General features: G+C 38.2%; 1 protein-coding gene across 2 annotated transcripts in view; it reads right to left on the reverse strand.

Moving 5' to 3' along the window:
- Positions 1-24,199, reverse strand: part of LOC122527456 (neural-cadherin-like) — a 267,240-nt gene extending 243,041 nt beyond the window's left edge. Inside the window, exons 1-3 of one of the 2 annotated variants that reach the window (XM_043651668.1) lie at positions 23,777-24,199; positions 22,331-22,513; positions 16,320-16,509 (exon numbers count right to left, since the gene is read on the reverse strand). In XM_043651668.1, the coding sequence (XP_043507603.1) occupies positions 16,320-16,509; positions 22,331-22,513; positions 23,777-23,926 (523 nt within the window). In that variant the 5' untranslated portion in view covers positions 23,927-24,199. Of the gene's footprint in view, positions 1-16,319; positions 16,510-17,269; positions 17,618-22,330; positions 22,514-23,776 lie in introns of those variants that run through there. The other variant, XM_043651670.1, reaches the window with a different exon arrangement.
- Positions 24,200-24,211: the final 12 nt, after the last annotated feature.

The following is a 24,211-nucleotide window of genomic DNA, read 5'->3' on the forward strand; positions in this document are numbered from 1 at the left end:
TGACCTCGTTTTGGCAACGGAAGACGTGCTAAACTTTCGACTAAACGCTCGCGGACGCGGACAAACAAATTCCGCGTTGAACGTGATTCGACGGTAGGCCGCATCCGAGCGTGAACGACAATCTTACCGTTTAATCATCAGCGAACCGGAGGACACAATTAATTACAGACGATGCAATTCGTCTACGAAGCGACTGGTTGTTAACCACGTCCGACAGAGGGGACGTGGAAATTTTACGACGCCATTTCCAGTATCGTTAACACGGCTTCCCTCCGTAGCAACGTCCCGTTCCGTTTCTGTTCCTGTTCACGCCGGCTACGGATTTAGCATAATTGCAATTTAACACTTGTCCTGAGAGAGAGAGAGAGAGAGACTTCCACTTAGCGTAATTCGCCGCGTTCGTCTCCCGCGTCTCGTCTCGTCTCGTCCCGTCTCGGCCGCGCGACTTAAAACTTTGCCGCCCCATTTGCATGAGACCGATATCGCGCTGATACGATTAGAATTTACCGCGTCGGCTAACAACTCGCTATTGATAATCTGTCTCTCCTCTTTCTCAGCTTAATCGAGGCTAATTTCGAATGTATTTTCATTGGACAGAAAGTGTGGAAAGTTAATTTCCAACTTCGTTATTTTCACTGGATTTAGACAATGATTGGTGATTTCCGTTGCCTCGTGATTAGGATAGAAGAGAATCTCATTGTCGTTGCGACGATTTCAACTAATACAAATTCGTAAAATAAGACGATTGCTTTGCTCACATTTTTCAAGCGGAATTGATAATATCTCGTCTCCTGTTTCCAACTAATTTCGAATGTATTTTGATTCGACAGATAGTCGAAGATTTTTACTGTCTCGCTTTCCACGCTTGCGTGATTACAAGTGAATTTTATTTATCGTTTCGTTGGTGAAAATTGTGAAATAGTTTTACCTGAAAATAGCCTAACTGTGTCAATGGCAATGAAAAATTGATCAATGATTTAAACTTGTCTTAAAGCGTGAAGCTTCTACTTTTACATCATGTAACAAGTGAGAGATAATAAATAGTAATAGTCAAGGATACATTTTTTTTTTTTCAAAAATTGTAAAAATCCAAACGTGTGTAAAAATATTGAAAAATCTTTAGTTTCGTGACAAAGTCCATTATGGTCTTTTTGAAGATTGAAACTCTCAACGATCATTCAAAATACTGTATGATTAGAGGAGACTCTCATTGTCGTTGCGACAATTTCAACTAATACAAATTCGTAAAATAAGACGATTGCTTTGCTCACATTTTTCAAGCGTGCTTCCTAGCGGAATTGATAATATCTCGTCTCCTGTTTCAACTAATTTCGAATGTATTTTAACTCGACAGAATACTTAACAGATAGTCGAAGATTTTTACTGTCTCGCTTTCCACGCTTGCGTGATTACAAGAGAATTTTATTTATCGTTTCGTTGGTGAAAATTGTGAAATAGTTTTACCTGAAAATAGCCTAACTGTGTCAATGGCAATGAGAAATTGATCAATGATTTAAACTTGTCTTAAAGCGTGAAGCTTCTACTTTTACATCATGTAACAAGTGAGAGATAATAAATAGTAATAGTCAAGGATACATTTTTTTTCTTTTTCAAAAATTGTAAAAATCCAAACGTGTGTAAAAATATTGAAAAACCTTTAGTTTCGTGACAAAGTCCATCATGGTCTTTTTGAAGATTGAAACTCTCAACGATCATTCAAAATACTGTATGATCTTTCTTCGTTATTTTACCAAACTTAAATAACACGATAAATTTTTAATTAATCATCATTTAATCTTTGATTACCTTTTAATCATTTCTCGAGGTTATTTTTAATCAAGTTTCAAAGAAATCGTTGCAAAGAGAAGACTCGGTAGATCTCGCCACGAGAAAATTTTGTTTAATATTCTTACGCATATTGTCGTGCTGATTTGAATTTTGACAAACTTCGAGAAAAAACGAAGTATCCACATACATTTCCATCCGCTGCATGATTAATTCCTTTTCTTCTTGAAAGTGACTTTATAACGACTATCGAGGTAGAAAACTTCACTCCGCGAAATAAGGCCAAGTGAATCGTTATATAATCACTGTTAACGAAGCTGCATCAATTTAAATTACCGGCCAAATTATATTCGAAATTTAAATAAAAAGTTTTATATCCCTATGAAATTTCATTATATTCCTCGCCGTTCAATTGGATACCTTTGAATTTGCCCAAGTACTTGCAAATAAAATATTTGAAATTTTTCATCGTCTTCATACTTAATTGTACTCTTCTTCTGGATATCTTCGAATTTGCCCAAGTTCTCACAAACAACATTAAAACAGCAAAAACTTAAATTTTCCCCTGTCCTCATATAATTAGTTATATTTCTCGCTTATTTTTATCTTTTCAGCCAAGTTCTAAGTATCTCGAGTGTAATTACGTTCGACACTCGAAAGTAACGGACGCGCGTCGTGACAATGCCTTCTCGCGCGGCACCGCGAGAAACACATTAAACTCACATTAATCGCGCTTGACCGCGACTCGCGCATACATTTTATTCGAGGGACAAATAAAGTCAATGTGCTAATTAATTTCACGTCCGGCCGATAACGAGCCGCTTTTCATTCACGGTTCAACGGGCGCGGTTAATAATTGCTTGACGGCATCAATTGCGATATCACGTTACGCGCTTTGTGTGTGCAAACAGTATATTGTTAATTTATACTCGAAATTTCGGAGGACGAGCGAGAGAGCCGCTCCGCTGGTGCTAGGTACACACACATACATATATAACGTTGCTATTTATGCTAAATCATTCACCGGCGTCCCCTGTAGAATCCGAAACGTTCACGTCGCTTAATTTAAATCGCATTGTTAATGAACGATGCTCGCCACGAGCATGCGCCAAAATCGAGCCGAAACCATAGCTCGCCTCCTCCATTTTCTCTGCCTCTGGCTTTCTGGAGCGAAATATAATTTGCTTTAAACGTGATCCAACAGGGGCCAGTGAAACACCGAATGACATACGAACAAAAATCATTTTTACAAACACATGTTTGCTTTTCAATTTTTTTTTTATTATTTCATTCGGAAATACAATTAATGGATTTTTTTTTCAGTTATTACGTGCGAATAACAACGACAACGACAATAAAAATAAAAATAATGAAGATTGAAAATGAACAAGTTACGACTTTTTCAACAGCCCTTCAGTTTTTCAGTGGCCACTCTGTGTATTGTACATGCTGTGTATTGTATCGTCACTTCGCTGCGCTTTCATCTATGTGTCTCGCCAGGCTCTATTTTTTCGTACGTTTCGTATTCAAATTGCTGCATTTCCGTACGCGAAATAACGCGTGTGCATTATTCATCGGGACGGAAGGAGGAGGGGGGAGAAAAACTCGGGAAATTATATTTAAATATTTAGCGCTCGTAATGCGCCGTTGTTTCGCGAATTTTTTTTTGATCGTCGTTATATCTCGAATAAATTCCATTCTTCTTTTATTAAATTGTCAATTTTTCCAGCGACGAGCGTAACTGGCGACGTATAACTAATCCACTTGGTCTTTAGAGCGTGATGCCTTTAATTTGACGATTGAGAGTTTTTTTTTTTTTTTTGAAGATGACTTTTGATCATGCAACAAGTACCAAAGTGAGGATTGTCAAAACAATATTGTCTAAAGACATTAAAAATTTTCTTTACGCGATCAGATTCCATCCATTACGGCCCTGAGGACTGAAATTTTCTCTCCGAACCACTTGCAAGTTGCAACTGACTGCGGACCATAACGAGTGACCGAACCGTATACGATAATTCGTCGCTTTCTTTTCGAACTCATGTCGATACGATGTCACTGGATGGAAATGATTGAAAAGTAACAAATTTATTATTTGTTTTGCCTATTCTGTTTTACTTAAATACACTTAAATAACAACGATCAAATAATCCACTGCAAAAAAGTAGCAAAGAAATGAATGGAACAATACATGGGAAACAACTAAAAGCACCCAACTACACAAAAGTATCCAAGACTTTCACCAGCAAACACCAAACCTTACCAACAGGAAAGAAGGAATAATTATCTCACGCCTAAGAACCGATCTATACCAAGCTGACACATGAACACAAAATCAAAAATACTTCACCACCCACCTGCACTCATTGCAATAACCCACATACTGCACGAATGCCACACTACAGAAATCCAAAGACAGAAATACGGAATCAACGCAAACATGAACCTGACTTCTCAAAATGACATACAAAGAGTATTAAAATATCTCAAAAACTACTACACACATATCTAATGGCACCGTCGTCGCTAATGACTTCGCTGTCGATACGACATTAAAGAAAAATAAAAGAAGAAGAAGAAAAAGAAATATACTTAAAACTGAGAAAGTATTACAATTTTGGAACAAAATATTCTCGACGTGCGTGGCACGTAATAGGTTAAAATGACCTCTTAGAAAATTAGAAGATTTCCTGAATTTCAATTCTGACAAGTTCAAAGTTTGATAAAAAAATATAGAAAGGAAATGATCTTCTGAAGAAAGGAATTTTTTATTGCTTTGAGAGACGTCCTGAACTCTGACTGAATGCTTCGAGAGGGAAAATTTTCAATTCTTTCTCAACAACAACGTGATGTGAAATCATCTTGCAGAAAAGAACAAACTCACGATTATCAAAGCAGTGTGTCGTATTTACTTTAAAGTAAATATAAAATCGACAATTTTTCGTCACCGGAAATTCATCGCGAGTCGGTCGATCAATCAAATAGCGATAAAAATCACGCGGCATGAAAAGTTTCGCGCGCGATCGGCATCGGCTGGTTTCCACAATTCATACGTCGAGGAAACGCTGCTGGATCCGACGATGTATCACTGTTTTTCTCGCTTTCCGACAAACTTACGCGTTTCGCGACAGCAAAAGGATTAACTTTGGTGATTTATCTCGTCTCTCGCAGAGACTTTTACGGAGAGAGAGAAATTCAACCGATGAATTCTTCCCTGTTGGATTTTAATCGAAATTTCGTTTCACAACCACCACCAAACGGTGGCGTTCGTCCCGATCAAATTACCAGGCCCAAACGATTCTCCCACACGTTTCAAACACCAAGACGAATTCCCCGAAAATAATATTCGCCGCCGCAAATGCAGTTATCGCGAATAATCGATCGCCGATGCAGCGTATCTCTATACGTGTTTATACGATATACACGTATGTATGTATGTATGTATGTATGTATGTACGTTTGGACGAGACACGTTCTTACTTTCATGTCTCTTGATCATTTTTCAAAAAGTAGAAGAATCGTACGAAGATACAAATATAGAGTGTAAACATTTTTCTACTCAAAATTGAATTACAACGAAGAGAATTACACAGTGCATCGTGCCCAGTGAACAATGAAAAATTGTCGATGATCCAGACTGATGTGACTTTGTAAAAAGAGATCCCGCGACGATCCACTCTTGGCGTAATCCTGAAGAGTGGTCATCGCTATTTTGACAATGCGTCACCAGTCGTTTTTTGAGAAAGTTGTTCGAAAATCTTTTTCGTAATTAGATCCTTTGCAACCATCCCTTGAAACTTGTACGATTTCTTTCTTCTTTATGCTATTATTAATGACGAAATTTAACGACGAAAATTCAAGAAATCGTAACCAGTTTCGTCACCTAACGTTAATGCTTCAAGTTCAACGAAATGACAATGAAACAGAATCGTAAAAGCAAAAGAAGAGAAAGTTTCTATCATCAAGATCATACTAGATTCGATTATGAGAAAATTTTCTCAATCTTTGAGTTTTTCACAATTTTCGACAAGAAAAAGTATCCACGCGATGTAACAATTCATCTTAAAAGAAAAAAAAAAAAAAGCGACGAGCTCGCGAACTATTGTCAAAGTGGCATCTTTCACCGTGAAAATAGAAACGAGTCCAGATGAATCTTCTTCTACAAAGTTACATCAGTTCGACAATTTCTCAGCCCTCGCTTGACTGTTGTAACTCGTTTATTTGTTCAAGCACAGCGTGTGCGCGGGATGTTCCTTGAGAAAACAGGGTAACAAAGCGCGGATGTTGAGCACGTGACAGCTTTTGTTAATTAATCAAGCCTCGGCGAGCGAGGGAATACGTTCGCAGGAACAGGCGATGGAAACGCGACCTCAAATCTAACCGCACCTCCCCTCTTCATAATGCAAAGCGACGAGGCTATCCACTTGCAGCGGCATTCCGATAAATACGGTTAACCTGCCCCGCTATCTGCCCTCGAATCTTGCTCCCCATTATACTTACTTTAACCCGGACCGTCTGCCCGTATCACTTTGCGGTTTTCACGCAACGCGGCGCGATTTAAGGCCGCGGCGCGGCTCACGGTGAACTCTGACCTAACACACACCCCGCCTCGACACGCGTCGGATAAAAGCTCGTCTCGTTACGTAACCACGGGGTAAACGAGGCCGAACTCGGTGCACTTTATTTTGTTTAGAACAAAAATTTCAGTTTACAGTTTCCAAAAGAATCTCGAACGAAGGATTTTGCTAAAAAAAAAAAAGAAAGAAATAAAAATTCTACAATGAAAATTTTACTTTCAAAGTTTAAAAAAAAAAAAAAAACATTTCACTTCGAACTTTGTCTGCAGATTTCGAAAGAAGAATTTCGAACGAAGAATTTCACTGGAAAAGAACAGCAATTTCGAACGAAGAATTATGTTGAAGAGAAAAGGAATTTTAGATTTCGAACATTTCGACAAGGAATGCTTTTCTTTTTTTTAAAGCAAACTTCAGTTTTTCAAACGAAAACCTAACTGAAACTGTAACCCAAACTTAACCTAACTATAAGTCCTCTAAATTTGTAAGAGATTAACAGTTATGCTAAAAGTCTAACCTCTAACCTCTAACCTAAATTTGTAAGAGATTAACAGTTATGCCTATAACCGGATTTTTCCCAATTGTGACAGATTAAAAAAGATTTTTTTTTATTACAATAATTTCCCATCGTACGAATATTCCACTGTCGGAATAGAAAAAGCCCGTCTAAAGTATATTATCGCTACAACTACCAACGACTGAAACATAAAATTTCCATCAGAAACATTAAAGTGAAAAGATAAAAAAGTTTTAAGCTTTCATATATCTAAATATTTTATCTAAAAATCATTTAAATCTCTAAAAATGCACTGTTTCACGCCCAAAAATTATAAATTGGTCATTTTGACCACTTTGGTAGTTCTGGTGTTATAATGTGTCTAAAATGTATTTCTAATATGCAATCACTCTGAAATACGTCAATAGATGCCATATATATATATCCGACGCTCATAATAAAAATTCGACGAAACGTCTGATAATAGTATGATTAATTTCAATCGCACAAATCAAAAAAAAAAAAAACCAGAAAATGTGAATTTATATAAAACGTACATTTCACATAGCAAAAGAAAAAAATTGTTAACGAATAAAGGAAGTAGATAAAGTACGATTGGTTTTCTTTTTTTTTTTTTATCAATCATGCGTGGCTGTGCAAAATGTCGTCGACAGCCAACGTTCCCCGACGGGCCTCGACGTCAACCGGGAAATTTTCACGGGCCGATTTATGCGAGTCTTGGTCAAAAATGGAATCGGCTGCGGCCAGCAACGTCCATTCGGGAATTTATTACGATACGAGATTGCGATACGTTTGTACAGACACCGGCGTGACACATTCAGCGACAACTGATAAACTCACTGACATTTTCTCGCCAGTTAATTAACACTTTCGCCACCGCTGACGTAGAGTTACGTCTTCCGGTGATTTATGTATGCCTGGCCCACGCCCGATTCTTCATCCTTTCCTTGTTTCGTGCAAAGGACACCGATTTTGCAGATCACTTTTTTTCTTCTTTTAACAAATAAAGTTCAATTTCTTATTGCAAATCAAATTCATTTCGCGAGTGACTAAAGAAAGGCAAAGTAAATACCCGTAGTATATATAATATTTTTACTATGATACAGTGGTAATATAGTCTAGTATATATAATAACTTTAAATGCTGTACTTTATCGTACTTTTATAGTAGATAAAAGTATAAAACTACATTATGAAAAACTATAAAACTGTAAAAGTACTTTATCGTACTTTATAAAAAACTATAAAACTATAAAAGTACTTTATAAAAACTATAAAACTATAAAATTACTTTATCGTACTTTTATATTAAATATAATACAGTTAAATAATTATGTTTTATGATACATAATTGTATCTACGTTTGAGTACTATTATACACACGAGAGATAAAATTTTCATTTCGTTTGAATAACTTTACAACGAACTTAATAAAACAAGATTTGATTTTCAATGGATGACCATGATCTGCAAAAGGGTTAATTGCAATTTATTTTACGACCGATAGAAAATATTTCTAAAATTATTTCTTTATTCTTCAACTGCGACGCCAATGATTGGAACATTCGTCCCGTTACGGTTAATCGGTGCCCGCGCATTACATACGCATTAATTTCAAGTAACAATTAGAAGAGCTCATGAATATTCGACAGCCCGATATGAGATGCAATTTCGTAAATAGTTCTACAATTACTCGGAATTAATTCGACTCGCGGAGTTTTGGTTAATTGTACAAACTGGCGTTCGCCAGTTTTGCACTTTCACATATTCCGAGACTGTTCCTCACGAAACACCCAAGTGGAAATATTTACGCGTCAGTCGATACTGGCAACAATATTATTACGCGAATAAACGTGCGAATCAATCGATCCGTTATGGCAAATATGGCCGCCAGCGGAGTCCCCAATTTCCCTAACGACGTCGTTCATACTCGTTCACGCCGATCGTAAGATTTGCCAATATCCATTCCTCGCCAGTCACGATAAAGTTTTACAACTCTAAGAACTTTGAGACTTCGGCGCTGTCAGCTTCGAACGACCTCAAATTCTGGTAAGTTCCGCTGGCATCAAATTTATTCGATATGTTTCGAGACATTAAGAGGATTCCATGAATTACTCGCCAGTCAGATCACTCCCCCGGTACTTACATACATATAACGAACTTCGTCCCGAAGCATCGAGACGTGAAATTTTCTGACGTGTTTGTCAATATTCGTTAGAGTTCGTTGCATATACATCTATTAACGTGTTGCTTGCTCTTTGAACTTTGCGGAATTTTTATAGAAACTTTTCTGACAAACTCCACCAAACTATATCAATATTTTCGCTTAGTTTTTTACAACTATTTGTGTCTATTATATTTTAATCGTCAAAAAAAATTTAACAACCCTTGCCTGACGATTTTCTTCTTAGCCCTCAGCAAACATTAGTTACATAGAACATGATGTAAAGCAAAAGTGGCTAACTGGCGGCCCTTGCGCTATCCCCTCCACCGCATCGATCTCCCCACTGCGTCAAGTGTGTCGCGTTAGGTATACATGTACACATATAAATTGTTTCTCTTATTTGATTGTAATCGCCAAAGTCAGACAAAAGCATCGAAGGCGCTATATATAATTTGAAGAATTAAAATTGATGAAAATTCAAATTCACGTTACTACGACTTGCCACTTCATTCAAATCGAAGCCATAATTCCTATCGCGAGTGTTTTACTCAAATTTTACAACTCGTCGAATCACGAATAATTATGTATTTTTATTATCCTATCCTTATCCTTATTTTAAAAAAAATTAAATTTTTGTGTATTTTATATAAATATATTTTATTTATAGTTATATTTATAATATTATATTATATATATGTTATATGTATATATTATTTATATATATATTTATATATATTATATATATATTATATATAAATTTATAATATATATATTATTTATTTTTATTATCCTATCCTTATCCTTATTTTAAAGAAAATTAAATTTTTATATATTTTATATAAATATATTTTATTTTTAGTTATATTTATAATATTATAAATATATATATATTATATATATATTCAGTACTCTCGAATATTTACTAATCGTCGTTCGATGGCCACGAGCAACAGCTAAATGGACGATCGACGAAAAATATAAAAATGCCCGGCTTCTCGACTGTTCGTGTACTTGTCTGTCCGTGCTTTGAGGTGGAATTAACTGAAAAACACGAAGTCGCAGCCACAGGAGCCGGGTAACAAGGGCGCGCGCACACACAGGACGTATCATGAATTAGTTTCTGTTTCCTGAACTTTACAATCCGCTTACCAGAACTATTCAAACGAAGGATGTGCATTTTCAAAGCGCCTCTGTCTTTCGGTGTACGCCGCGCCGAGAAAACGATGAAAAGGAAAAAGGAAAAGGAAGCTCTCAGAGCGGTTGGATTTCTGCGTTCGTGTCGTAATATACAGGGTGTTTCATACGAAGTTAACCACGCGCGATTTTTCTCTTTACGATTTCATTCGTGATTTTTTTTTTTTTCTTCTACTCTCCTAATTTTTATCACATTATCCGCACAGTTCGAATTTAGCACGGGTTTCCTTTGGACGATGTCGACGAGAGATGTTACGCGAGACGAATTAGGGAGAAGCGCGCGCTTATTACGACACCCTTTTTTGCCTCAGTTTTATGAAAATAACAGCAAAAAAGTCGCAACGACATCGTAACTTGATCTCGCGGTAAATTATCGTACGACTCGCGTGAAACGAAGTTAGCCGAAACTGTCCGCGCGATAATCAACAAGATAGAGGAAGGTCGCCGAGTGCAATTTTTTTCGCGAATTAGTTCCCGAAACGTAACAACCGAATAAATGTGTTTCGCGTTGCGAGCTGTCGGGTGCAATCTTCTCTTTGGTTTTCCCTTTATTTTTCCGGGCTTCCAACAACCACATTTGTTTCCTATTAGTCGTGGGCAAAGTGTGAATAGCAAATGTCGTGTTTCTTTTTTTCCTCTTTTTTCTTTTTTTTCTTTTTTTTTTCCTTTTTGATTGGTTCGCGCGCAAAATTTTTGGCACCGCGGCCGTTCCCTTCGAGTTGGAATTGTTAGCAACAAATTCCGCGCTATTGTCCCGTGTTTTCGTCGGAAACTCGTGTCTTTGTGGTGGGTGCCCGGTTCGGTTGGATTTACGCGCGTGGCCGCCTGATGCTCGTACTTTCGGGTCACCGCTCGTAAAATATCTGTACCAGCTGTGAAAACTGGTGTATGTTATTACAACGACACGGTTATTTTCTCAGTCCTCTCTTGTAAAATAACACAGCACGACTAGTATGAAATTTGTATAAAACAGCTGTTGGGATAAGCAATCGAGAAAAATCGTGAAGAGATTGAATCCAGAGTCGGGTCAGAGGAGATACAAGCTCAGAATCGGAAGTCAATAATTATAGTCCGCTGTATAGTTCCACTATTCAATAATCGCGATTCGGGATCGAGGAGTCGGATTCCAGGTTCTTTCGATTCCAAATTAACCCCTTTTCAGATCGTATTCTCCTTTTCTGCGCTATAGATTAACCCATTCACCTTCTCGCAAATGAAATTCGCCATACTCGCGAATCAAAGTTCACTTTGTGGTTGATTTAAAAATGAAATAATCCTCGATGTATCGTACGAACGCCAATTTAAAAGGTTTGGGTTAGGAAATTAAATTCTGCGCAAGAAATATTTTCTAAAACCATGTTTAGTGACGTTGCAACTGTCCCTCCTACAAATTGTCATAACTATTGTATGAATATATACATATATATATAAAAAACTCTCTAAAAAATATATACATATATATAAAAAATCTGCATTGGGGGTAAATCTACATATGTGTACATAAATACTTTGAGTATTTAGTATTTAAATAAATATTTCATATTAATTTTACGTTATTTCTTGTTGGTCAAGTATTTTATTAAACGCGCGTGATAAAATTTTTATCTTACCTCGGATTTTACTTTTACTACAATAGCTCAGAGGAAAGGAACTTTTGGAAAAACTCGATTTGCAAATGGGTGAATGAATTTGATCAGAAGTGCGAATATGCAAAAGTTAATTTGCAGTGCGAGGAAAGGGGAGAGATCTCGAGACCTCGCAGGATTAGAGATTCGGGACTCGATACGAGACACACCGTCATCACGATGCTATCACCCTAACAACATCACTGAATTACTCTCACCAGAAACAATTTATCTGCGAGAGAAAAATTACACGTGCTCAACTATCGTTTCACGTTGAACAGAGCTCGCCAAGTTGCTCAAGCTAATCTGTTAACATGGACAAATTTACCATCGCCCGGTGAAAAAAAACGTGGCATTGTTCGAAATTTAATCTGGTGTAGACACGGCCGTCAAATATGCTAACCAAATGCACACGTTACACGGTGTGAATTCCCCGGAATCTAACAATAAGAGGTCGTTCGCGACCGAGGAGAACGTGTACATCGAGAATCCAATAATGGAATAATCACTGCGAGATTTATGATCGCGTATAAAGGTGTTGAAAATAGTGATCAGTGTTCTTGCATCGTCATCTATCGCGGCCATCTGTTACTATGACGAAAGCATCGTTTCGTCAAAATCGACAGATGAATTCGGTAGAATTGTTTCGCTAAGAACTTATATATATATATGTATATTACGTTGAAAAGTGTATGATTCCCCGCCAAAAAAGTGTATGATCATGTCAAAGAGTGTACGTGCTCGAAAGTACGTGTCAAGAATGTGTATACAGGCTATGCATTTCAAATTCACCCTTCTTGCAGATTATGTTCACTTTACTGCACTGTGGGTTAATCTCTTTTTGTAGATCTGGAAATAAAACTGCACATAAAATTGGCAGATCAAATTTTCGCCCCCCAAATCAAATTTTATAGACGACGACTCAAAAATGTCGTTCTGTTATTTTTCGTGATTCTACTCGTAATTATTTGTGCGATCGTGAGAGTTAGTACTCGAAAGATGACCAGTTCACACCTTTTGCTGTTATATTTGCATTTTACGTTAATTTCATTTTATGTTTATTTTATGTTATTCGGTGTTATATTTTACGTCAATTTTATTTTATGTTATTATGTCAATTTCATTTTGTGTTAGTTCCCGCTCAAGTTAATCGTAATATAAAATTTCGATTTCCGAATAACAACTCTACATCGGATTTTATTTTTCGTTTACAGCAGCTTAAGAAAACAAATATAGAAAAACGTAGACAGACATTTAAACAAACATAATGTAGATGATATTTTTTTATTATAACGACTCGAGGAAGACTCGATTTGCAAAAGGGTGAATTTGATTTCCAATGACGGTGAATTTTATCTAAGAGTAAAAATTTTTTGCAACAAACTTTATGCGATTATCTGCATAAAGGACTAATTTATAGCGTTAAACAAGTGGAAGTCAGTTCTGATTTTTATCGATCGAGAAACGACTTACGCAGATAATGGCAACAAATTTCGTTTCACATCGGAACGGCGGAAAAAGAATCTCAGCGGCAAGGGTGTATTTTCCATCTCGCTGTACACCGTAAATGGGTCAAGATAAGAGGTAAAAATATTTCATACTGTTTATTTAAACGCCAAGCGTTTTATTTCCTCGGCTTGTACGGGGGGGGGAGGCAGAATATTCCGTACTACGAGAGCACGTAGTGCAGCAAAAAAGATCTGGATTTCAGTTTAAAGGGAAAAGAGTTAAAGTTCACTAGGTAGAGTTAGAGAAAGATTTACGGAGTTGCCTGCGTGACGCAAGTGCGCTCTCTACCATTTCTGCTTCTTTTCACAAAGGATTCCGTCATTTACTCTAATTGCTTCAAGTCAACCTTTGTTCAAGATGAGACGCATGAACGCGGAATCCGCGTAAACTCCGTAAAATTGCGAGTTCATTGTTTATCCTGAAAAACACACCGTCGAAAGTTACACACGGGGGCCGAATGAATTTTCAACGTTTTCGCCGACTCTTTTTTTTTTTTGTTATTTTCACTACGCCGGGGAAAATTCGCGCGGCCTCGCGTCGAGTAACTCCCAAAATCGCAGATGAAAGTTCAATGTTTGAAGATGGGAATGAAAATTCACCAGGTTGGCGAAAAAAAAAAGAGAGAGAGAGGAAAGAGACAGGAAATTTCACAGCGATGGAAACTTTTTAGCAACGGGGTTCAACCGACTGTTGTCTCGATTCCTGTGAAACGCTACACGACCAAAAGGACGTTCAATTTGGAGAAAGAAAATTAAAAACGGCTCCGCGAGTTTCAAGATTTCACGTGAAAACGAACGGATGGACGATCGAATTTTTCTTCTTTCTTTCTTTCTTTCTTTTTTTTTCTTTTTTTCACGGCATCGAGAGAAATAAAGCGAAATGATATTTTGCAATGTATCTCGGGGGGAAAGAGAGAGTGGATTTTACAAACTGGTAAGTCTCGCATGTACATTTTGCGGCATGTACATTGGTGACGTTGTTACTCGTCAAGACAATTCGCGAGGAAATTAGACAGTAAATTGAATACCTTTTCGACAAGAGTCACTATAAGTTACGGGGTCCCTTTAAACTTCAAATTAGAAGTTTCGCGGGACAGTCGAGAACATTCACAATTTTTAGCGTGACAAAGCGGAACGCGGTTAATGACGTGTAATGGCGCTTATTTGTCGCTCAATTTCTCTCTGCGTCGTTAACATCGCTGCGCTCCTCGAATTTTTCATTCCCGCCTTCCCGTCCAGAGAGGTTGTTTCGAAAGACATTTCGTCGAAAAGGAAGAAGCAAAAAGAAAAAAGAAAAAAAAAAAAAGGAAAATCGACACAAGAAATTGCCCCGTATTAACGACCGTTCTTTCAAAAGTGAAACGGGAACGAAGCCCCTCAAAGTGTGTTCTCTTTCGCGCGTGAACGAGAAACCTGGAAGGAGAGGAGAAGGGGAGAAGAAATGAAGATTGTCACGCAGCTAGAGAAAAAAATTTCTCATTCAACCTTGCTGTTTACACGTTTCTAGGTCGTGACGATCCCTACTCCGCCACTTACTCCTCCTAAAGGCCGGAACACCTCGGGAGAATGCCTCTGCATCTTCATAAAGATGCCCGCGTTGCATGCATCTCGCCCGAAATCCCATTTGTTTCACCCCTCAGTGAAACGTCACATAAATTCGCTTGGTCGTCCCTCGGATTTCCGTTGGTAAGCGACTGATTGGACGCGAAACAACGCGATCGAACACACGTAAACGTTGCCGTGTGGTCTCTCTCATGAAAAGTTACCAACGGTACGTGACCAATTGGCTCGCTCCTTAAGCACACGTGCGGCATAATTTGCCGGGCAAACATTACGCGATTGCAAATTCCACGGTGGACGCGCGGCAGGCACATTGGTGGTGTCAGCCAAGGAATTGAGTACGGTATCGCAGTATTCCCGATAAATTTGCAAGCGGAGGACGGAATTCGAAACCAAGAGGGAGGACCAAGAGGCAAACGTTGCCGCTGCAAACCACAGGTTCGTCATAACCTGTTTAACGTTTCGGGCTTGAAAGCATTTTCAACCAGCTGCGCTGGTTATTATACGATCTCGCGCCTTTGAATCGCGCGATGTATTTAAGAACAATGTTTCGACGATTCTGCAGGATGAAAAAGCATCGAGTCGAAAATTTGTTCGCGAGGATATTCCAAAAATAAATGAAGATTGTTCATCACTTTGAAGAAAATAGAACCTTGAATAATTTCTCGTGATAAACTATCAAGCTCGATCACCTCGATAATAAAGCATCGCAAGATTTATTATTTATTACACGGAATAACCTTCTATTAACTGTACTTTTCTGTCGTTAGCCTAGTCAATTGCAAATATACTTGACAAATTCTCAAACTCGAAGTCTTCAAAGAGCAAGAAATTTCATTCCTTACCCTTCGACTGACTTTTTTTTAATATAGTAGAACCATCCCGTATTTGACACAACGACGGAAGAGGGTATCAGCTCTCGAGGCGAACTTATTAGATTCTGAGTTCGCTTTGACAAAGAGCAGCCCAGTCGGAATAAAGTTGCCGGTATATATCATACGTCGCCTTCAAACGCAGAGCAAACGTTTTGCCTAATTTACAAAAGGCAGGAACTCCGTTCGTGGAACAAAGTGTTCGACGTAACCGCGTTTCTCAATATCATCTACGTTCGGGCCTCTTCGAACATTCTCTTTCCAAGTTGAAAATGACGCGACGAATTTCCAAGACGAAATGTCGCGATAATTATGATAATTTTACGGCCACGTGGCCCGTAGTTCAAACTTTCGGCGAGATTCGCGGAATCGATCGTTCCTAAATCAGCGCAACGCAGACGCTTTCGCGCAAGAAAATGCTATTGCACCGTGCTTTAGAGCGGATTCAATTTCGTCCGACATTTTCCAGTCATTTATGGCCATAAGATTGCCGTGCAAAGGAAATTCAATGGTCGACTCACCGGAATTCGGCTGGCCGTTGCTGTTGGGTCTCGCGGATGGCGCGCCGTCCCTGGCCTCCACCTCCAGCGCGTAAGCGCCCTGTTTTTCGCGATCGAACATCACCTTCGTGAAGATCTCGCCGGTTTCTCTGTTGATCTCGAAGTAATCCTTCCCCTCGTTCCTGTCGCTGTCCACCACGTAATACGTCACCTGAAACACGAGAAACGTGCCCGATATTACAGTACTCCATATTTATTTGGAACAAAATACTCGGTTAAACGAACTCTTTTTACTCGGTTAAATTCATTATTATTTGTACCCGAATATAGTTGTAAGTTCTCTACGTGAACGAGAAATCACTAGAGGTAATAATCGACACTTTACCGACCGGTAGCCTATTAACAGATTAACGGTCGGTAAAGTGTCTAGCCAGCAAATAAGTTTTCTTCTTAACCCCTTGCGCTGGCAACTGGTTCGCGCGGACCATAACGAGTGACCGAGTACAACTGTAACCGTGTAATTTGTCGCTTTTCTTTTTTCTTTTGAACTCGTCGATACGACATCACTGGATAGAAATTATTAAGAAGTAATAAACGTATCATTCGTTTCGCCCGGATTACATTTAAATATACTAAACTGAGAGAATGTTGCAATTTGACGGACAAGAAATTCTCGACGTGCGTGACACGTCATTCCAGCGCAAGAGGTTAAGGTAACGTGTAATCGTCGTTTGAAATTCAAGCATTTTCCCGCTCTTTTGTCAATTTACAGCAACGTGTTAAAAATGGCGATTGATTTGGCAATAATTGCAAAGCTAACCTAATAATTAAGCTCAAGTTTGACAATGACGAGCGAGAAAGAATTTTGGATCACGGAAAAAAGCGTGATCGTTTTGTTCTATTGTTGAGGATAATATCGTGTCTGAAAATACGAGTAAGTTTCGAAAATTGTGATTTCAACGTAAACGTACCGGCGTCCCTGTGAAGATCAAAACTGACGAATCACAAGCTCTATTTGACAACACTGATCACTATGAACAACAACTGCCGCAATTGAACGAGAAAATTAATTTAAAGCGCGCATTCACTGACAAAGGACTGTGTCTTGACATGATAGAATTGCTTCGTAACGACACGACGTCTCACATCGATCAACGAAACGCGTACGTACGCTCGATTGAGAATTCTTGTAACACCCGACGTATAGTCCAGACACAGATCCTTTCGACTATCATTTGTCTCGATCAATGCAAAACACTTCGTTTGACACTTTAAAACATTCGAACAGGCAGAGAAACGCATTCGCGATTTCTTCGCGCCAAAAGATGACTACTCACTATTGAAACTCGTAAGCTGCCTGACAGATGGCGTAAGATATTAGACTATATACATATATATATATTCGTTCTTTCACGAATAAAATTGAATTTTGCGACGAAACGTTTTAAAACTCATCGGTACATCTGATGTATGAATTCCAGTATATTTGTCCCCTGAAATGTTTATATAAACGAAATTGTATGTACCAATGGATGACTTTTTAGCTGGTATAATTTTTTAACTGGCAGAAGAAAATTACGTAGAGATCCACTTGATCTCATTTTAAATTGCAAAGCTTTTACTTTGATAGTCGTGATTCCGTTTCTTTTGAGGACGACTTTGTATCATGTAACGAATGAAAAGATACGTTTCTCTTGAAAAATTCTATTAATTAAATCCACCATCGTTTCGAAGATTGAAGCTTTTTCTTTACAACAAACTCTCAAAACTTGTTTTTCTTTTTTTTTTTTCATTACTTTATCAAACATTGAATATTAGAGTTAAACGAGACAAAAATGGAAAAACTTCTAACGTTTGTCATCTAATCCCAATGTTTAATAAAGTTCTGAGAGATCGTTGCAAAGAAAAAAAAATCTCAATCCTCGTGACCACGGTAAATTTAGTCGCAGAAAAAATTTTTTAGTGTTTTCACTCGCGTCTGAATTTTTACAATTTTCAAGAAAAAATGTATCCTCACTTTCCCAACAGCTACGTGATCGAAAACCAGATCACCTTTGAAAAGAATAATACTCACGACTGTCAAAGTAGAAGCTTCACGCTTCAATACGAGACCAAGTGGATCGTTATATAATCTCTTTTTACAAAGTTCCATCAGTTTAAATTATCGACAATTTTCCATTGCCATTGCTATAGTTACGCATTTCGCTGTATGTGATTTGATCCTCTCTCACCGTTATTTTGAAGAAACTACAGAGGAAATACGTACATACGCAACTGCATGATTCTTTTATTACAGTTCAGAACAAACCACGGAAATTTCAAAATTCAAAAACACGGAAATTTGAAAATCTAAAAGCTTCTGAAGGATCAAAAGATTTAAAAATGTTTTCGCAGCTGCGAAACGTTTTCGAAAATTAAAAGAATTTTGGTAACACCGAAATGATTGATTTTTCGCGAAAATATGCATATTGCTTCTTTTTTTCGAAAATGCGAAAAATTTTACCGGAATATTTACTGGCAGATTACATTTTACGTGTATTTGCATATCCGATCGTTTAAAACCTTATACATATTTCATTACATTACGTACACATCGATTTCGGCGCAAAATACGGAATTATATCCATTGTGTTTACCAACTGAATTTCCAATCGTAATATATCTTAAAGTTTCCAATAAACAGGAACTTTCGGGCCAATAATTTCCAAGCTGGAACGTTCCGGATACGTTTTTCTTCTTTTTTCTTTTTTTTTTCTTTTTTTCGGTCTACCCGCCCGCGCTCGTTCTCGTTTTATACGGAATGAGAAGTAACTTCGAACATTCGTGACATTCCTCCGGAATTTAAACAAAAGAAGAAAAAAGAAGAGAGAGAGAGAGAGAGAGAGAGAGAGAATTCAGGGAAAGAGAAAAAGTAAAAGAAAAATGATGCTTTTTAGAAACTTTCATACAGTTCTCGCGCAAACGAAAATCGATCGAAAAACGCATGGAAGCGTGTTACAGAAATATCTGTATGAAAAGAGAGAGAGAAAGAGAGAGAGAGAGGGAGAAAACACAGCAAGAAAGGGTGAATTCAGCGTCGCAAATCAAAAAATCAGCGATGCTTGCACTACTATGCGACGGTAAATCGAAAGAAGTGAAATAAACGTGCCGCCATCGCGTTGAAATCACGTAGCCGTTTCCCGGTGAAAAGAAGCTAAACGAATCGGGAACCTTCGAGTTCGGAATTCGAATTGCGTCACGCCGAGCAGAATGAAATTCGAAGTGACAGAGCAGTGATATATCGTCGACAAAGACGAGTCAATTAGATTAATTAATACGGTTTCGATTAATAACACCGGCGCTGCCAATACTACGAAGCAATGTTATTAATAATCATTGACGATATCAAAACGATCGTGCAGGAAAACTTAGCTCTGGACAGATAATTAGCTCGTTCGCGTAAATCGATCGCGCAATCGCGAAGTTTCGACTAACGATTATTCGTTCTTTAAAGTATTTAGCCAGCAGCAGAGCTATGATATTGTTACAAACAGATAACTAACAAAAATAAAATTCGAATCGTCCAGAGACAAGAGTATCTCGTTGCAAATTCGCTTACGTGACGTTGCGAATGATTAAATTTCCCTTCCTGGCAAGTTTCGTTGAAATAAACAGAGGTCCGCCGGTGTATGTACAGTAGAAATTAGTTCTCGAAATCGAAAAAATTTCTTTTTAGTTACAATACGCGTAAAGATAAGGGAAAGATGTGGAATATTCCTCGCAAACTCGGCAGTTTAGTAAAAGTTCACGAGATCTGGCCATCGGTTGGAAAAATAAATGGCATTTAACTGTCTCGACTCTGTTTCGTGCCTCTTTTTCTAGAGGCAAACCGGCTTGAAAGCTCCCCCGGAGAGATGCTTTTTGCTCGTTCGGGGAATAATACAAAGCAGAATATTCGTTTCAATGCTGATAAAAAAAAAAAAGAGAGAGAGAAAAAGAAATGTAAATACGCGGCGGTGCTTGCAAGAAACAACAAAAGTAGCGAATGAACGTCAATTGTTGTACATCTGGGCGTGACACGCGTTGTATTCGCGACACGACGTTTTAAATTATACCTCGACGCAGGCGAGGTTCGCGCGATTAAATTTAATCACAGTATTTTGCCGTGTAACGACGTTACGCGGCGAACAAAGTTACATGGCATTTCCATCGTAACCGCGACTCCGACAAACACGATTTCACTGCGTGAAATTAACAAAGTTCCCGATCGGAATAATATATCCGTTTACTCTGATATTTATTCAGAAAGAACGAAACTATCTCGGAAAAAGCTGTCACTTCGCGCGAGAAAGGTTGATGTTAAGCTTTCTTTCGACGAGCGGATGTATCACTTGAAAATTATGTACCTCAACCGTGTACATTTCACTTAGTATCCCGAATAAATCTCTCACGATTTGTGTAAATTGAAAACAACACAAATCAAGTTGTACCGTAATTTAATACAAAATGAAAGCATCATTATTCGTAATGTTTTACATGGTATTTTACATTCATCGATCCCTTCGAACTCGAACAACGAAATAATACTTTTTGTACGTAGTGAACTGTTTATGGAAACAAACGTTGCTATTATATTTCATTTGCATTCGTAACGATATCGTCAAAAAACTGTGCTGATACGTTTCCGACCTATTTTGTCTTCGCTCGTTTCTTTATAAAAAAATTTCTTTCGAATTTCAAACGAACTCCGCAATCGTGTGTAATTGTACGTAGTTTCAGGCTGAAAATATTATCAAAAGAAGCAACGCGGTTTGCCGAAGAACGACGAGCGACTAATTCGAAAGGAATTCGAAGGAAACACTGATTTCACGTGTGCCTAGGTTTCTAAATACCTGCCTCGCTCTACAAGTCGGGGGAGGAAAGCCCTACAAACCTATATTTTGCTACGCGACTGAGAGTGTTTGCGCTGGTCAACAATGCTCGAGGACAGAAACTCTGGTATTCCAATTTTGTTGACGTCGTCCTTGTGCTCGGTTTTGAGGCAAACTCTACCAGCTTCGTAAATGCACAGATTGTAAATTTTAGAACAGATTTCAACGTGCCATTCGTTTCCACGAGCGTAACTCGAAATCATTATATAAAATTACTCGTTGATTTGCACAAACTCGTTGCAACGTTGATAATTCTGCAATTGCGTTTGTAAATCAAAATTCTTTTGATTCTTCTCTCCGTCAAGTTTCGCCTGTTCCATCACAATCGTATGTATAATGATTTCACACTTGATGGAAAGAAGAATTAGATCAACGAATGATGCCCGAACATCACGGTTCAGGAAATGCACAAGCACAATTCGTAGTATCACACGTTACGAATTTGCCAAATTATATGATAAATCGACGAGCAACGATCTCTAAATAACCGACACAAGCGTTTGCGTGCAAACGATTGAATGTTGTACACAAACTCGGAACACGGAGTACACCGAGTAGACAGAGCGTGTAATTGAAGTCTGCGAGTGTAATCCAAAATCGCGAGAGTTAGTTAACAGCTGAGTAATAGTATCGAAACTTGCTGATGAGTGTAACGTCGATTAACGCTCTCCTACTTTAAATACTCGGTCGCGTTAAAAATATGTTAGAACCCAAGGCTCGAGTCACGGGAATCGAACAACGGAATGTCCCTTTTGATTAAAAGCCTTTCCGTATTTGACGAATAATCCCATAATCACGAAAGGTGAAACGATAAGACAAAGAAGGAAGGTACAAACCTTCCCTCGTAATGAATCCCACTTCGTTCCAGCACCAGGTTTCAACCAAATATTTTATTAAATATACGTCAAGTAAGATTATTAAAATTATTAAATTCATCTAGTTATTAAATGATATCGATAATTCGTCGTTTATAATTATCGTTCATAATTAATGATACTGTTAATGATATTAAATAATTATGAAATTATTAAAATTCGTGACCGTTCAGTGGAATGTAGCGTTTCATTGAACGTTCGACAGCGAAGTTACTGAAATGGTCTCGCTCTCGCGGTCTCTACTCACCTGATTGTTCGGGAAAGTGCCATCCTTATCAATCGCGTTGACTTGAGTAACCTTACTGCCAACTGGTTCGCCCTCCAGTACAGTTTCTTGCTCGCGTTCGGTGAACAAAGGTATTTCGTCGTTAACGTCTTCCAGGACGATGTACACCGTCGCTTCGGAGGCTAGTTGCTGGGCACCATTGTTCTGCAGAAGAGAATTAACCTCACCAACCTGTGTCTGCGTGCACGTACCTTGCATCTTCTATCCGTGACTCGTGTTTTTTCCATCAACATTTTCTACCTTGATTACAGGTTCTATATGATTTCTATATGAATTTAATCCGATTTATCTCGTATTTTTTTTTTTTTTTTTTTTTTTTTTAAAAATAATTTTTTTTTTTTTAAAACATTTTTTTTTTTTTTTTTTTTTTTTTAGTAAAAATTATTTTTCTTTTTTTTTTAATTAAAATAATGTTCAATTATTTCTTTTTTTTTAAAAATGAGAATAATATTACGCTCGGATTATTTCAAACATCGCGAGCGATTCAAATTCAAATTTAAACGTCGAGCGCTCTTGTATTTCAATAATTTTAAGCACGGCGCGATAATACGGAATGTATTTTGCAGTTTCGGCCACTCTTATCGCCCCGGTCGTCCACTGCGAACTGCCGTTTTTTTTTTTTTTTTTCTTTTCGACGCGTCATCTTGAACGATTTAGCAAATCGGAGACATCGAATTTTCGTCGAGAGCGAGCGGAAACGGAGAACAAAGGCAATCTCGCCGACTGAATGGACATTAACGCAGAAATGGATTGTATTTTATCGTTGGAGGAAGATATTACCGTGGAGATTACGGACGCGGTGCCGTTGAAATAAAAATAAATACCGCGATTCGGATTTTTCAAGTTGCTCCGCTTTCTCAATAAAATAAATCAAGAGAAAAATTAACCGAGTTGTTCAACCGAGGAGATTGTACATTCAGCGACAATTTCAACAGAGAACGAACTTTCTGTGGAATTTATTGATCGCGTTTTATTCATCAATCCTCTCGGATGTACAGAGAAATTTTTCCAAATTTGAGAAATCAAATGGTCCTTGAATATGAATTTTACAACGTTTGATCCGTGCCGTTCGAATTTGGGAACCACGGCGCCTTATAACGAAAAAATACGAAAGCCACGAGGAGTTTTCGAGCCGAAAAGTGGCGAAGCGGGGAACTTCTCGGCGAACGTAGTACAAGATCAAACAACATTGGCTGGAAAGTCGTTGCGCGTCCGCTGGAACTAGCCAAACTAAAAACATATCAACAACTTGGCGAGACCCCGCGGATGCATTTCAAAGTGTGCTGAGGTTTTCCACGACTTGCGGTGAAAACGAAATATGCGAAATACATATAATAATAATCATATAACAATAATGTAAATATAATAATAATATAATAATAATAATTTCACGTTTCGCGCACGTACCTCGACTCGTATCGTCAGATTGTACTCCTTTATGCTCTCGTAGTCCAGCTGATGGTTCACCTTGATGTCCGCCCAGGTGACAGACTTCTCAGCCCGTTGCTGAAGGTAAAACGTGTGAAACTTGTTGGTCTGCGCGGTGGAGCCAGGCATTAGCCGATAAAACACCGTCGGATTATTGTCGATGCCCGAGCTGTCGACACACACACCAGAGGCACATGTTACGAAAATCGAGGCCGGTTCCCGAGCCAGCTCCGGGTGTGCGCCCGGAGTTTCGTGACTTAAACGAACGGAAAACGGGAAACGGAAACAGAAACGAGAACGGAAATTACCTAGGGTAGACACATCGTATGTATATATATATACCGAAAAATACAAGGCTAGCTTATCTTTCTTTCTTTCTTTCTTTTTTTTTTTTAGTTTTTCCTTTTTTTTTTT

Source organism: Frieseomelitta varia, unplaced genomic scaffold (assembly GCF_011392965.1).
Source record: "Frieseomelitta varia isolate USP_RPSP 00005682 unplaced genomic scaffold, Fvar_1.2 scaffold_219, whole genome shotgun sequence".
NCBI classification, from domain to species: domain Eukaryota; kingdom Metazoa; phylum Arthropoda; class Insecta; order Hymenoptera; family Apidae; genus Frieseomelitta; species Frieseomelitta varia.